The 15,002-nt window shown below is 39.7% G+C and overlaps 1 protein-coding gene across 2 annotated transcripts in view; it reads left to right on the forward strand.

Annotated features, from left to right (window-relative positions):
* PEX5L (peroxisomal biogenesis factor 5 like) overlaps positions 1–15,002 on the forward strand; it is a 536,497-nt gene that overhangs the window by 467,589 nt on the left and 53,906 nt on the right. For both annotated transcript variants that reach the window (XM_069727261.1, XM_069727262.1), the window contains one exon: positions 7,885–7,971. In XM_069727261.1, coding sequence (XP_069583362.1) covers positions 7,885–7,971 — 87 coding nt within the window. The remainder of the gene's footprint in view (positions 1–7,884; positions 7,972–15,002) is intronic.

Genomic DNA, 15,002 nt, shown 5'->3' on the forward strand with positions numbered 1-15,002 from the left:
CTGCCATTAGGTAACGAGATGAGATCCTCAGACCCCTTGTGAGACCATATGCTGGTGCAATTGACCGTGGGTTCCTTATAATGCAGGACAATGGCAGACCTCATGTGGCTTGAGTGTGTCAGCAGTTCCTGCAAGATGAAGGCATTGAAGCTATGGACTGGCCCGCCCGTTTCCCAGACCTGAATCCGATTGAGCACATCTGGGACATCATGTCTTGCTCCATCCACCAATGTCACATTGCACCACAGACTGTCCAGGAGTTGGCAGATGCTTTAGTCTAGGTCTGGGAGGAGATCCCTCAGACCATCTGCCGCCTCATCAGGAGCATGCCCAGGCATTGTAGGGCGGTCATACAGGCACATGGAGGCCACACACAATACTGAGCATCTTTTCATTGTCATGAGGCATTTCCACTGAAGTTGGATCCGCCTGTAATTTGATTTTCCACTTTGATTTTGAGTATCATTCCAAATATCATTCCTAATCCAAACCTCCGTGGGATATTCATTTTGATTTACATTGGTAATTATTATGTTTTATTGTTATGAACACATTCCACTATGCAATGAAAAAAGATTTGCAACTGGAATATTTCATTCAGAAATATCTAGAATGTGGTATTTTAGTGTTCCCTTTATTTTTTGGAGCAGTGTATTTTAACTAAATGAAGACGCTTAATTGAAAATGCATCAGTTTGCATCCACTACACAATACACAATACACTTGAAAATGTAAAAAATGGCAACAATATGGTGTGAAACTGGCCTAAGCCTTATACACTAATCTTAGTCGATGTTTCTACATTTATTTTTAGATGCACTGATGGTTTAATGAGGGAACCACCGTTCTGCTGCAGAAGACAAAATGATTAGTAATGGATAATTTGTGCATAGAGCGGCTTCACAACAGGACAGGATACTGAAATCCCTAACATAATCTTATTACTTGAATTCCTATTATGGGACTGATCAGAATCTATTGCTGGACTGCTGAGCGAGATTGGATTCATTATTATTCCTTGGCCTTTGCTTCTGCTCGGTAGAGTGTCTATTGTCTCAATCATACATGCAGCCAACACTGACGATGATAACATCATTTTAGAAAAAGTGTTCATACTTGTGGCTTTTGAGAAGAGGTATTGTTGTGTCAGAACAGAGTGTTGAAGCAATTCTACAGTATGTCTGTCTTGTACAGCTGATAATAGATGAAGTTACTTATGCGGATCACTCCTGGTAACCTATTCTATTTAATATGTAAAGCTAAAGGTGCAGTTTAGCTCCAATGTATGCTTCTGTACAAAATTTTTAGATGTGGAAAAAATGCTGATTAGTAAGAATGCTTTCAAAAATAAAAGTGTGCATAGTTTATTTTTATCAATTAAGAAAATACAAAGATTAGAGATGAGCGAACCCGAACAGTGAAATTGGGTGTCCATACTGAACACCTACTGTTCGGGCGTGGACACCGAACATGGACTTCATCAGGAAGTCCGTGTTACTGTTCAGGTTTGGCTGCCTGAACACCGGGTGTTTGTCACGCTGTTATGTGCATGACAGTGAGGCAAACACCGCTTCTGATCGGCGGTGAAATCATCCCCGTCGGTCAGAGAGCCGTGGTTCCCATGCTGTGAAAAGACAGCATGAGCCCTCAGCTCTGATCGGAGGTATAAAGTTTACCTCTGGTCACTGGTGTCAGCGGACAGGACTACTGCTCCCATCATCCGACACCTGCTGCAGCTAATAACATTGACAGCAGGAGCGGATGATGGGGGTATTCATTAGCTATCTCCTGCGTTGCAAAAAAATAATTTAAAAAAACTGAAGTGGGTTCCCCTATATTTTTGATAACCAGCCAGGCAAAACTCACAGCTGGGGGCTGCAACCCTCAGCTGTCAGCTTCAGCAAGGCTGGTTATCATGAATAGAGGGTCACCACACCAAATTTTTAAAATGATTTAAATAAATAATTTAAAAAACCTGCATGGGGCCCCCCATTTTTGACAACCAGCCTTACTAATGCAGACAGCCTAAAAATAGCAGCCTGTAGCTGCCCGGAAAAGGCACATCTATTAGATGTGCCAATTCTGGTGCTTTGCCCAGCTTTTCCCACTTGCCCTGTAGCGGTGGCAAGTGGGTTCATGTTTGTGGGGTTGATGCCACCTTTGTATTGTTAAGTGACATCAAGCCCACGGATTACTAATGGAGAGGCGTCTATAAGACACCTATCCATTACTAATCCTATAGTTGTATTGTAAATAAAAACACAGCCAGAATAAAGTTTTTTATTAGAAATAAAACAAAACAGTTTTACTTTTTTATTTAAAAATAATAAACACAATAATACTCACCAAACTCCTATTCCACCGAAGTCCTCGTTCTCCTGTAATAAGCCAAAAATTAAAAAAAACAATAGCCCTCACCTATCCATCCTTCTGTCCCACTTCGTAATCCATGTCTGGGGGAAAAACAGTTTTCAACCTGGATGGTGCCAAGATGCGACTGTCGAGGCTGACAACCACTGGTGAATGAGCTGCTGCCAGTGCAGACGGTGACCGGCGGTGACATCATCATGGTTACCTCTGGTCACTGAGACTGCGTTTCCAGCCAGTCTGAACTGCAGTAACCTCAGTGAGATCCCCGCTAGCACCGTGAGAGCCTACAGACTCTCATTATTTGTACCGCTCTCCATTCCTTCGGCAAACAAAGTGTCTTCTGTTACAGCCAAATATTTCAAGTTTGGACTTATTAGTCCAGAGCACTTGTGCCATGTTACAGCTATTTATGTTTTTGTGTGTAGTTGAGTCACTTCGCCATCTTTCCATGTCATATATATTGTTTTTGGACACAATTTTTCCATTTCTGACCAGACTTCTTCAATTAGTAAAAGGGTGTAGCTGGGTCCCACTGGTAGCTGCCAGTTTTGAACTGAGAGTGCTTCTTGATATTTTCCTATTTCTAGGGGAATTATGCATAATGTGTGAGTTCATCTACATCACTGAGTTTCTTTGGCTGGCTAATGCATCTATGGTCCTCAATGTTGCCCATGTCTTGGTGTCCTGGATACTGAGAAATACAGATATGCAGATACTTATACATCAATAAATTCTATCAGGGATGCATCTGGCTCCCAGTGTCATTAAGAACTACGTTCAGTGGAAAGAAGAACAAGGATTCCTGGAAGTGAAAGAATGACCCATTGGTGGACATAGACAGAATAGGGCCCATGTGCAAGAACAGTGTATGGGCCCCTTTTAGTCTAATAGCTCTGTCTATGACAGAAGCGGTTTGCTGCTTTGGAGGTAGAACTGGGCCCCCTTACCTCTAAAGCTACATGTTGCACCAATGATACAGTTAGGTCCATATATATTTGGACAGAGACAACATTTTTCTAATTTTGGTTATAGACATCACCACAATGAATTTTAAACAAAACAATTCAGATGCAGTTGAAGTTCAGACTTTCAGCTTTCATTTGAGGGTATCCACATTAAAATTGAATGAAGGGTTTAGGAGTTTCAGCTCCTTAACATGTGCCACCCTGTTTTTAAAGGGACCAAAAGTAATTGGACAGATTCAATAATTTTAAATAAAATGTTCATTTCTAGTACTTGGTTGAAAACCCTTTGTTGGCAATGACTGCCTGAAATCTTGAACACAAGGACATCACCAGACGCTGTGTTTCCTCATTTTTGACGCTCTGCCAGGCCTTCACTGCGGTGGTTTTCAGTTGCTGTTTGTTTTGGGCCTTTCTGTCTGAAGTTTAGTCTTTAACAAGTGAAATGCATGCTCAATTGGGTGGAGATCAGGTGACTGACTTGGCCAATCAAGAATATTGCACTTCTTTGCTTTAATAAACTCCTGGGTTGCTTTGGCTTTATGTTTTGGGTCATTGTCCATCTGTAGTATGAAGCGACGACCAATCAGTTTGGCTGCATTTGGCTGGATCTGAGCACACAGTATGGCTCTGAATACCTCAGAATTCATTCAGCTGCTTCTGTCCTGTGTCACATCATCAATAAACACTAGTGACCCAGTGCCACTGGCAGCCATGCATGCTCAAGCCATTACACTGCCTCCGCCATGTTTTACAGAAGATGTGGTATGCTTTTGATCATGAGCTGTACCACGCCTTCGCCATACTTTTCTCTTTCCATCATTCTGGTAGAGGTTGATCTTGGTTTCATCTGTCCAAACAATGTTCTTCCAGAACTGTGCTGGCTTTTTTAGATGTTTTTTAGCAAAGTCCAGTCTAGCCTTTTTATTCTTGATGCTTTAGAGTGGCTTGCACCGTTCAGTGAACCCTCTGTACTTACTTTCATGCAGTCTTCTCTTTATGGTAGATTTGGATATTGATACGCCGACCCCCTGGAGAGTGTTGGTCACTTGGTTGGCTGTTGTGAATGGGTTTCTCTTCACCATGGAGATTATTCTGTGATCATCCACCACTGTTGCCTTCCGTGGGCGCCCAGGTCTTTTTGCATTGATGAGTTCCCCAGTGCTTTCTTTCTTTCTCAGTATGTATCAAACTGTAGATTTTGCCATTCCTAATATTGTAGCAAATTCTCGGATGGGTTTTTTCTGTTTTCGCAGCTTAAGGATGGCTTGTTTCACCTGCATGGAGAGCTCCTTTGACCTCATGTTTACTTCACAGCAAAACCTTCCAAATGCAAGCACCACACCTCAAATCAACTCCAGGCCTTTTATCTGCTTAATTGAGAATGAAATAATGAAGGGATTGCCCACACGTGTCCATGAAATAGCCTTGGAGTCAATTGTCCAATTACTTTTGGTCCCTTTAAAAACAGGATGGCACATGTTAAGGAGCTGATACTCCTAAACCCTTCATCCAATTTTAATGTGGATACCCTCAAATGAAAGCTGAACGTCTGAACTTCAACTGCATCTGAATTGCTTTGTTTAAAATTCATTGTGGTAATGTCTATAACCAAAATTAGAAAAATGTTGTCTCTGTCCAAATATATATGGACCTAACTGTATGTCTGCCCCTTGCATGACCCCCGTAGAGTCCTGATCTCAGCATCAGGTTTGTGTGGGATTACAAGAAGAGACAGAAGTAATTGCACAAGCCTTTTTCCACAAAAGATCTGTGGTTAGTTTATGAAGGTGTCTGAAGCAACCTCCTTCTTGAGTTCCTGCAGTAACTCTGCAAGTTCATTCACTTCGCGTTTTTTAATTTATAAAAAAAACTATTATCACCTTTCTTACTTTGCAAAATTTTTCCACACCTGCCTAAAACTTGAGCACATGATTGTATATCCAACCATCTAGTGAACAATTACATCTATTTTTGGCAATACTCAAAGGACATGCACTCTTGATTTATGTCCTGAAAATGTTCTTGCACAATAGATCATAAAAGCATGACTACACCTGTAAAGGTCAAATAATAAAGCGTAAAACACCTAGATTAATGCAGTGTAATGCCATATATGCATTTGACAAAATGAGATATTATTTTCATTCCCACTGTAAATCCTGTTTATGTGTACATAAGGTTTGCACATGAATGGCAGGAAATCTGATGAAACTACGATTTAACAGCCTTTAACAAAGCAACAGATGAAACACATCAATATTTATGGTGTTGTCCCTTCTTGGGTATTTATGGACAGTTCTCAAGAATCTACTGTATATTTCACCTCATTTATACATTTTTCTAGAAGTTAATGGATGATGATGATCATGATGATGATAATATTATTATTTTCTTACAAGTTAGGTATTACTGAAAACAGGTGCAAAGATTTTTGTAATGATTACATAGCTCCAAAATGCTTCACATCGCTTTATAATGGTATAAAAATATTAAATGGGTTGTCATCTGACATATTAAAAACGTATTGCTTAGGCATCTAACTGAAAGAAATCATGCATTTTCACATCAGCATTAGGAATGCACAATGCCACTTTGCCTTCTATTTATCTATCTATCTATGCAATTTCTGGGCTGCAGAAGAAGAATCATTTTACAAATATTCAGGGCATTCATTTCTACAAATATTAACTGGAAAATTAAGATTTATTTTTGTTCATTGCAATGGACATGAAAGATGCATTACAGGTCTTGCAAAATAAATAAATACTCATCTCTCAACCACTCCCCTGCCGCACGACATCCTCTTCTGAAGATGGCAGCTGACTTCAGTGTGCAAGCGCCGGGAGCACATGACATCGCTGCCATGCACCCACGGTCATGTGTTCGCCGACGTCAGCTGCTGGCCTCTGATTGCCTGGCAACATGTATTGTCTGGCAACATGTATTGTCACGTACCGACAAGATGGGTCTGTGCACTTCAATACACTTCAGCTGAATGTTCATCCAAGGACGCACATCCAGCTGAAATATTTTCTCATTTCAGTGGGCCCCTCACCCGCCAGGCCCGGTTGCAATGGCGAATGATTCCCTGTTTGTCCAGGGCCCTGGCACTTGCCCCTGTGTGTCGGGTAGTGACGTCGGCACAGGCAAGGTGGAACCCTACTTAAATGATGATAGTACGCAACATAATTCAATATTGTCTTGAGGACAAAAGAATCAATAGTGGGCCAAGTCAACAGACATATTCAGATCAATTAAAACCTAGCAATCAGAAGGTCTAGTACTGTATGATTTTTCTAAATGCTGTTGCAAATCATTAAAACCAGACTAAAAGTGCTTCACTATCTTGACCGTAAATACACCATGATGATGCAGGTACAGAAGATTAGAGACAGGAAGATAGCAGAGCCTCATAACAATGGCATGATATGACATAAAAAATGATTTCATAAGAATGGGCATCTCAATACAGACTAAAGGATATCCGTATGAAAGGGGGACTGAGAGAGGAGATGAATTAAACATCATTTATACTTACTGTTCATATCATTCCCATTACACTAAAAAAAGGCAACAAAAAGTCTCAAAATTTGTCTCAAGTGCAATTAGTACATATTTATGTGACTTTTTGCCTTTTTTGTGATGTGGCAGCACTTTTGTAAACAAGCTAAAGAGCAAGACACAGCAAAAACTCACGGTTAGTGCAGCTCTTTGCTAGGTCAGATTTCATTTTTTGGAGCACAAACAGCCCGAGGATGTGGCAAATTTGTTAGGAAGTGTGTACCTCGTAATAAATATTTCACACCTTACTTCAGTTCGCTATAGGTTCAAGACTGGCAAATAAAGTTTCAGTCATAGTAAACTCCCACCTACAACATATTTATAAATCACACAAATAGGTCATAGGTGGTGATAAGAGAGAAGGTTAAAATTCTAAAACCCTTCTAAATTCCGACACATTGCACCGGTGTATAACTCTCATAAACATTTCTATCGGGTGCCAGTCAAACAGTTACGTGTGGTGCATGTGTAGTGCCAGCTTACAGCCTATTAGTGGCACACATAGTTTTAGATTAGGCGGACAGCCTATCGTCTTCTGAGTACGCCACACAAAACAGTGACACCCAATTCTTCCAAACACAAGCCCAAGGTGCACCCTACGCAAATGCTACAACAAAATATTTGTTTGCATTTTGACCAAATATGTAGACTCACAAGTGCCATCAAGGGCCTTTCATGACACTGCACTAACGCTCTCAGAAATGCAAGCTAAAATAAAATGTTGATATACAGTATATTAGTATCATTTCAGTGTACTTTTCTCCACGTTCGCCTTCAAACAAATGGGCTATTAAATTCAAGACTATTAGAATTTATGGAATATCACAACTCCTGATTGGTCATTGTACTCATTGAGCAAGCAAATTAAGAATTAGGGATTCAGAATTGGGAATAATCTGGAACAATTAACATATAATGTACACAATATACTACAATAACGGTAAATGTTCAGAGTGCTCTATAACATGATGTTTAATGCTTTTTTCAGGGTAGAGAATCACGCTTGGGAGGAGCATATTTGTCTAGAAACCAGTCATTAGAAGAAGAATTTGAGAGAGCAAAGGCTGCAGTTGAGGTAATGTGTAACACATAGAAATGTATGTTCCTCATATCAGCATAAAGGCAGAAAATGTAAATTACTAATGAGAAAAATATGCAAATTGCCTCTTCTGAGAAAAAGAGGACTTAAACTCTATAACGCCACCTGTTGGAAGTAGCGATCCTACAAGTCACAATCAACCCTTTAACGAGTCGTGCAATATGACTTAGGATAAAAGCCAAATCAGTATCTCAATTTGCAGACACGGTGTTTCAGGCTGTTGGCCCTCGTCAGTGCGAAGCATAATGAGAAAAAAACATTTGTAGTCTATTTTCTTTAAAAACAAATCTGAATAGCATGAAAAATATCTCAGCTGAGAACTTGATTGAAATCTATCTATCCAAAGATGAATGAAAGCTGAAACTGGCAAAGATTTCACCAACAATTTCAGACCAAATTTGTTTAAATTTAAAAAAAAAAAAAAAAAAGGGTATCGAGTTGGTTGTATCTTTATACTTTGTTTCCTACGAAATAAGATCCACAAGAGCCATCTGACCACTACTGATCTTCCACCATCCTTAGACGTCACATGCAAATTCAAATAAGTTCTTACAGACATGTTGACGGAGGAGTCAGAAGAATATTAATTGGCTGCACAGTTGGTCAGGAAGAAGTTGTCTTATGTCTATAGTCATCTTGAAGATATGTTTACCACTTGTTGATATGCTGAAGATTTTCTACAAATCTACAGAAACCCTCAGAAGCAAATCAACACAAATGGAATTTTGGTGCAGTCTGGCTGGTTTCACATTTGCGTTTCAAAACGCAGCGTTTTAAATGCAAACGCAGGTGGTAAAAAAACGCATGTAAACGCGTGCAAACACTGTGTTTTTTAGACGCATGCGTTTTTGCACAAAAGTGGCATTTTGACGCGTTTACATGCGTTTTTTCCTGCGTTTGCGTTTTTGAAACGCATGATGAGAAGTGTGTGACAGCTGCCAATCATCAAAATCAACTAGAAAAACCCACTATAAACAGAAACAGCTAAGGTTAGGGTTAGGATCCCTAGTAACGCTAGGGATCCTAACCCCAACCCTAACCCTAGGGATCCTAACCCTAACCCTAGGGACCCTAACCCTAACCCTAGGGATCCTACCCCTAACCCTAGGGACCCTAACCCTAGGGATCCTAACCCTAACCCTAACCCTAGAGACCCTAACCCTAACCCTAGGGATCCTAACCCTAACCATAGGGATCCTAACCCTAACCCTAGGGATCCTAACCCTAACCCTAACCCTTAGGGTTAGGATCCCTTTAGGGTTAGGGTTAGGGTTGGGGGGTGGCTTATCAGTGTGTATTCTTGTGTTTTTCTATTGAAACGCATGCGTTTACATAGACAGCAATACATTTTTTTGCGGCAAAAAAACACCGCTAGAAATTACTACATCTTGCATTTCTGCAACAAAACACAAGCGTAGAAAAGACACATGCGTTGTCAAAACGCGGCAAAACGCATGCAAAAAAACGCATGCATTTTTTATGTTAAGCATAGGGAAAAAAACGCATGTGTTTTTTTGCGCTAAAATGCAGCGGCAAAAAACGCAAATGTGAAACCAGCCTTTTTTGTGATCCCATAGTAACAGTGTGTAGTATACAGCGCCCAAGCAGTTGATTTTTTTTGTATACCACTTCAATGTATTTTTGAGGATTGCATATATTGGATAGGATTGAGTTCAAATCCCACCAAGAACAACATCTGTAAGGAGTTTGTATGTTCTTCCCGTGTTTGCGTTGGTTTCCTCTGAGTTCTCTGGTTTCCTCGCACATTCCAAAGACATAACAATAGGGAATTAAAATTGTGAGCTCCAATGATGTAAAGTGCTGAGAAATATAATGGCACTGTATAAGCGAGTAAAATAAATAAATAGTAAATAAGAATTGTATTGTAAATTTTATTTAATCTCAAAACTTCTTTTTCACTTAAATCCAGTTCGAGAAGTAGCCAAAAACTATGGATCTGCAAATTACTAGCTCATTGGGAATTACAATCCTTTAGGGTGGATTTACACATTAGGTGCTTTTTTGCTGTGTTTGCTGTATCTTCCAATAAAAATGTGGTAAAACAAACCACGTTGCTGGTGTTTGGTGTTGCATGTAACCTATCTTAAAGAAGCCCTCCCATTAAGGTTTTTTTTCATTAAATCTGTTCATATGTGTCTATAATGTAGTGTGTTAATGTACTCACCTTTTGCTGTCTTTTCTGGTGTCCAGCGCCATTCTCGGCCACTTTTGAGTGATGTCACCACTTTTCAGACTCTTCTGGTCACATTGAGCTTTGTTTAACCAGAAGTGGCACCAAACGAGGCACAATAGACTTACATAGTAAAAGAGACTCACATAGAGAGCATAAAGTTAAGTGGGTAGACTGAAGAGCGTTGACGTCACTCAGAAGTGGGCCGGAATGGTGCTGGATACTGGAGAGGGCTGCAATGGGTGAGTATATTAACACACTACTAAACAAATACACAGGTTAAAGGTTTCTTCTGTCTTTCAAGAAGTAATCAAAATCAGATTGATCAAAAGTCGTGTAATAGAAAGTGAAGTAGTTGTTAAAGTCACCAATCCCATTCCAGTTCTCATTTTTTAAGGTTATTTTGAAAAGTAAAAGCTGAAACTCGAATGGTTGCTATGAGGAACTGCTCTACTTTCCCTTTCAATAGTTTTGGCTCAGTCTCACGCTCCAAAGCTCTAATCTCATAATTTCTTGTAAGGAAATTTAGCGATGTAGCAATCATAACAAAGATAGGGGCAGCCTAGGTAGTCGCAATACGGCTTCTTTTATTTAGATCTGTCTAATATAGTATTGGGGAGTGATAAAAGATTGAAAGTTACGTTAAGGGTTTTTTTTTACCACTTTAGCCATAATTAGCTATGATCTTAATCTACTCCTCAGTGAAAACATGGACATGTAAGCAACATATTTTTCACAAGTTTCACATTTATGAACTAACAGAATCTTACTGGGAAATTTTCATATTGCACAAAATCAACATTTTATTCTGGAAAATATGAGATTTAGATGAAGGTGACAGATGATTGTTGCACAAATCAGTGAGCTTTATTTATCGCTAAAATATTTGTTCTGGAAAAAATGAAGAACTAAGGAGATGATCGTTATTTCATAGTGAAGGCTTTATTTATGGATAGTGTGGACATAGCGAGATGGCAGATGAAATTACTGAGAAGTCATTCATTTAACAACTATATATCAACTTCTCGTTCTTAAGGTCATCTGAGACCTACAGTAGTTTTCTAGTCATCTAGATTTACAAGAAAATTCACACACCACATTCAAAGTTTATCAATCAGACCACAAAGAGTCTGCCCTCTTTACAAATAGGCATTGAAAAAAACTATTTAACCAAGCATTTAATGGTAAAAGGAACCACCAAAATAAGTGTATTTTAGAAATGTAAACAAAAAGAATTGAAAAAATTAAGTTCAAAATTCAGTAGTGACAAGTTCTATACACATTTTTGTGTTAACATTAATACCTGGTATGGATTCAAATCACCATCCATATCAATATTTACGGTAAATCTTACGCAGATTAATCAGTTGCAAATATGTGCAATGAAGGTTAAACCCCAAAGGTATGTGCACACAACATCTTTTTCAGGCGGTAACATTTCACAATCATAACCCCCTGAAAAAGCGGTAAATAAATGCCAAAAAAAGGAACATATGTATAGGAAGGTAAGAATGTTGTGTACTTATGTTCAGTTTTTTGAGCTTCTTTTAATTAGTTTCCAGAGATGTGAAATAGTTAAAGCTGCTCGGAACATTATTCAGGTGGCTTCCACTTGGAGGCTGCTTACTAATTTATTTTACACAAGTTCAAAATAAAGCCAATAGCCAAAGATGAAGCAAGCAACACTGCTAAAAGACACCAAAAAAGGCAGTCCAGGACAGAAGATGTTGGTTTGTCCTGAATTATCTGCCTCCTGAAAAATACACAGAGTTCGCACACGTCTAAAAGACATCATCGTCATATGTATATACCGCCACAGTTTTGATCTTCATGACAAAGCCGCATTTTTCAAATCTGGCATGTCACCATATGTGATAATAATATTGGAATGCTTTTACCGATTAAAGTGATTGTTATTGTGACTGCCGATGGGTGAACAGTAAAGTTCGACATCCGTACCGAACACCTACTGTTCGGGCAAGCACAATGAACACAGACTTCACCAGGAAGTCCGTGCTACTGTTTAGGTTTGGCCCCCAAACATCGGGTGTTTGTCACCCTGTCATGTGCATGGCAAAGTGTCAAACATTACTTCTGCTCAGCGGTAAAATCATTACCGCTGGTCAGACAGCCCCGGTTCCCACTCTGTCAAATGACGGCATGAGACCGGAGCTGCGATCAGAGGTGAAAAGTTTATCTACAGTCACTGTTTCGGCTGATGGGACTACTGCTCCCATCAGCCTACGCCTGCTGCCACTAGTAACAGTGAGAGCAGGCAGCAGCTGATGGGAGTATTCATCAGCCGGCACCTGCCCTCTAAATAAATATATATTTTTTTAAACGCTGTGGGTTCCCCTGTATTTTTGATAACCAACCAGACAAAACTGACAGCTGGAGGCAGCAACCCCCAGCTGTCAGCATTAGCAAGGCTGGTTATCAAGAATAAAAAGGTCCCCACGCTGTATTTTAATTACTTATATAAATTATTTTAAAAATCGGTGTGGGGTCCCCCCCATTTTTGACAACCAGCTTTGCTAAAGCTCACTGCTGGGGGCTTGTATTCTCACGCTGGTAATGGACCATGGATATTGCCCCCCCCAGCCTAAAAATAGCAGCCACCCAGAAAAGGCACATCTGTTAGATGCACCAATTCTGCAGTTTTACCCGCCTCTTCCCACTTTCCTGTGGTGGTGGCAAGTAAATTTCATATTTGTGTGGTTGTTGTCACCTTTGTATTGTCTGGCGACATCAAGCTCATGGATTAGTAATGCAGAGGCATTTATAAGCACCTATCCATTACTAATCCTATAGCTGCATTGTAAATGAAGACACAGCAAGAATAAAGTCTTTTATTTGAGATAAAAACAAAACGCACTTTTCCTTTCTTTTATTTAAAAATAACAAACTCAGTTATACTCACCTAACGCCCATTCCATTGAATCCCTCTTCTCGTGTAATAAAACAGCAGTACTCCTTTTAACACCATATTCTTCCACATGGCAAGGTTTGTGAATGGGAATAATGCTATTTGACTTTTGGAGTACAGATTTTTTTGGGCTAGTTTGCAGATTCCATTTGCAGAGCCCTGGAGGTGGCAGAAAACCCCCATTAATGCAACCCAATTGTACTAATTATAGCCATCAAATAAATAATTTACGGGTGTAGTGACAATTTTGAAACCATAGGTGTTTCAAAGAATTTTTTAACACTGGATTGTGAAAATAAAAAAACAAATAATATTTTTTTTCACAAAAATTTTCCACAAATTGCTAATTTTCTCATGTGGTAATGGGAGAACATTCTTCCTATAATATGTCACGCAATTTCTTACAAATGCAGCAATATACCATATGTGATTCGAAACTGCCACACTAAAGGGCTTGGAAGGGAAAGGAATTTGTTTTTTTTTTTAAATTTAGAGTGCAGATTACAGATACTACTTGCAGAGCCCCTAAGCTGTCATAACAGCATAAAAGCTCCCAATGTGTCCCCATTTGTGAATTACACCCCTCAGGAAATTAAACTACAAGTGGAGAGACTAATTTGACCCCACCTATGTTTTCCAGAAATAGGTTCAGAGTGGATGTAGCAGTTCCAAATATGCCAGTTTACTGCCCAATATAGTATATTGAGCCCAGCTTGTGCTCCTGAACACATGCATCCTGTGTTCTGATGAGCGAGCATGCTGGGATAGGGTGTTTTCCAAGCACATTTGTGTCCTAATCAAGTATTTTGGCATGCTCAAAAATATGCTCGAGTAGCCACTGCTATATGCTTCACGGCTGTTCGACAGCTGCAACAATTGCATGGATTGACTGTTTGGCAATCGTTGCATATGTTGCGATTGTCCAACAGCTGCGAGACATGCAGCTGCAGCAACTCGAGCATGTTTTTTCAAGCATGCCGAAAATACTCGATTAGGACTTGAGCGTGCCCAGATAACACCTTATCTGAGCATGATCGCTCATCGTTAATCCTGTGTTAACGGTCACCCGTCAGTTGATTCATGCTAACCTTAGTATGGGCAACAATCAGAGCCTGGCTATACGATAGCTGCCAGGTATGCTTTTTTAGAAGAAAAAAATGCTCCAATGCTTCAATGAAAATATTGTTTAAAGATCCAGCTGGGGACTATAGGAAGAAACGTGACTATTTCAATGAGGTCCCCAACTGGCTTTTACCCACCTTTTGCAGTTGATTGACAAGTCTCTCTCCATGTTCAAACTGGAGACACATTGTCCATCAACTGATTGGTAACTTTTATATTTTTCTATTGATGAAGTTGTGTGAAGACTAGTCTAATGCCTCTCTCTGCCGACTTCTTTCAACACTGATATAGTTTATTGACAGGTCTCTCCCATGTGTTTACAATCAACTAGAGTGGTGTGGAGAAAAGGTGGGTTTTCAAAATTTGTTTTCTGTGAAATGACCAAGTGTTTTTTGAGAAAATCATACCTGGCTACACAATACATGCTGCCGGTGATTTTGGCGTCATGAATTGAATAACAGCTTCACTTTGATTAGGTTCTGCCGGATACATTTGGGCTGTACCTGCGCTGAAGAAACTTGAAGCCAGTACCCTTCTCAGGGAAGAAATGGGGACAGTGGCGATGTGCAGACGCCGAAGCAATCATGAACAATGCCTGATATCACACTTGAGGAAAGGGGATCAATATACTGCACATACAGAGACGGCACTTAGCATTAAAATAAGTTCCAGAAGCAGACTCTCTAGGAAAAGATCTCTAGGAGGGACAGAAATTTACACCTCATTTACACAAACAAATCAATATTGGAACAAATCAAGGCAGAATTG

The sequence above is a fragment of the Ranitomeya imitator genome, chromosome 5, assembly GCF_032444005.1.
Source record: "Ranitomeya imitator isolate aRanImi1 chromosome 5, aRanImi1.pri, whole genome shotgun sequence".
In the NCBI taxonomy this organism is placed as follows: Eukaryota; Metazoa; Chordata; class Amphibia; order Anura; family Dendrobatidae; genus Ranitomeya; species Ranitomeya imitator.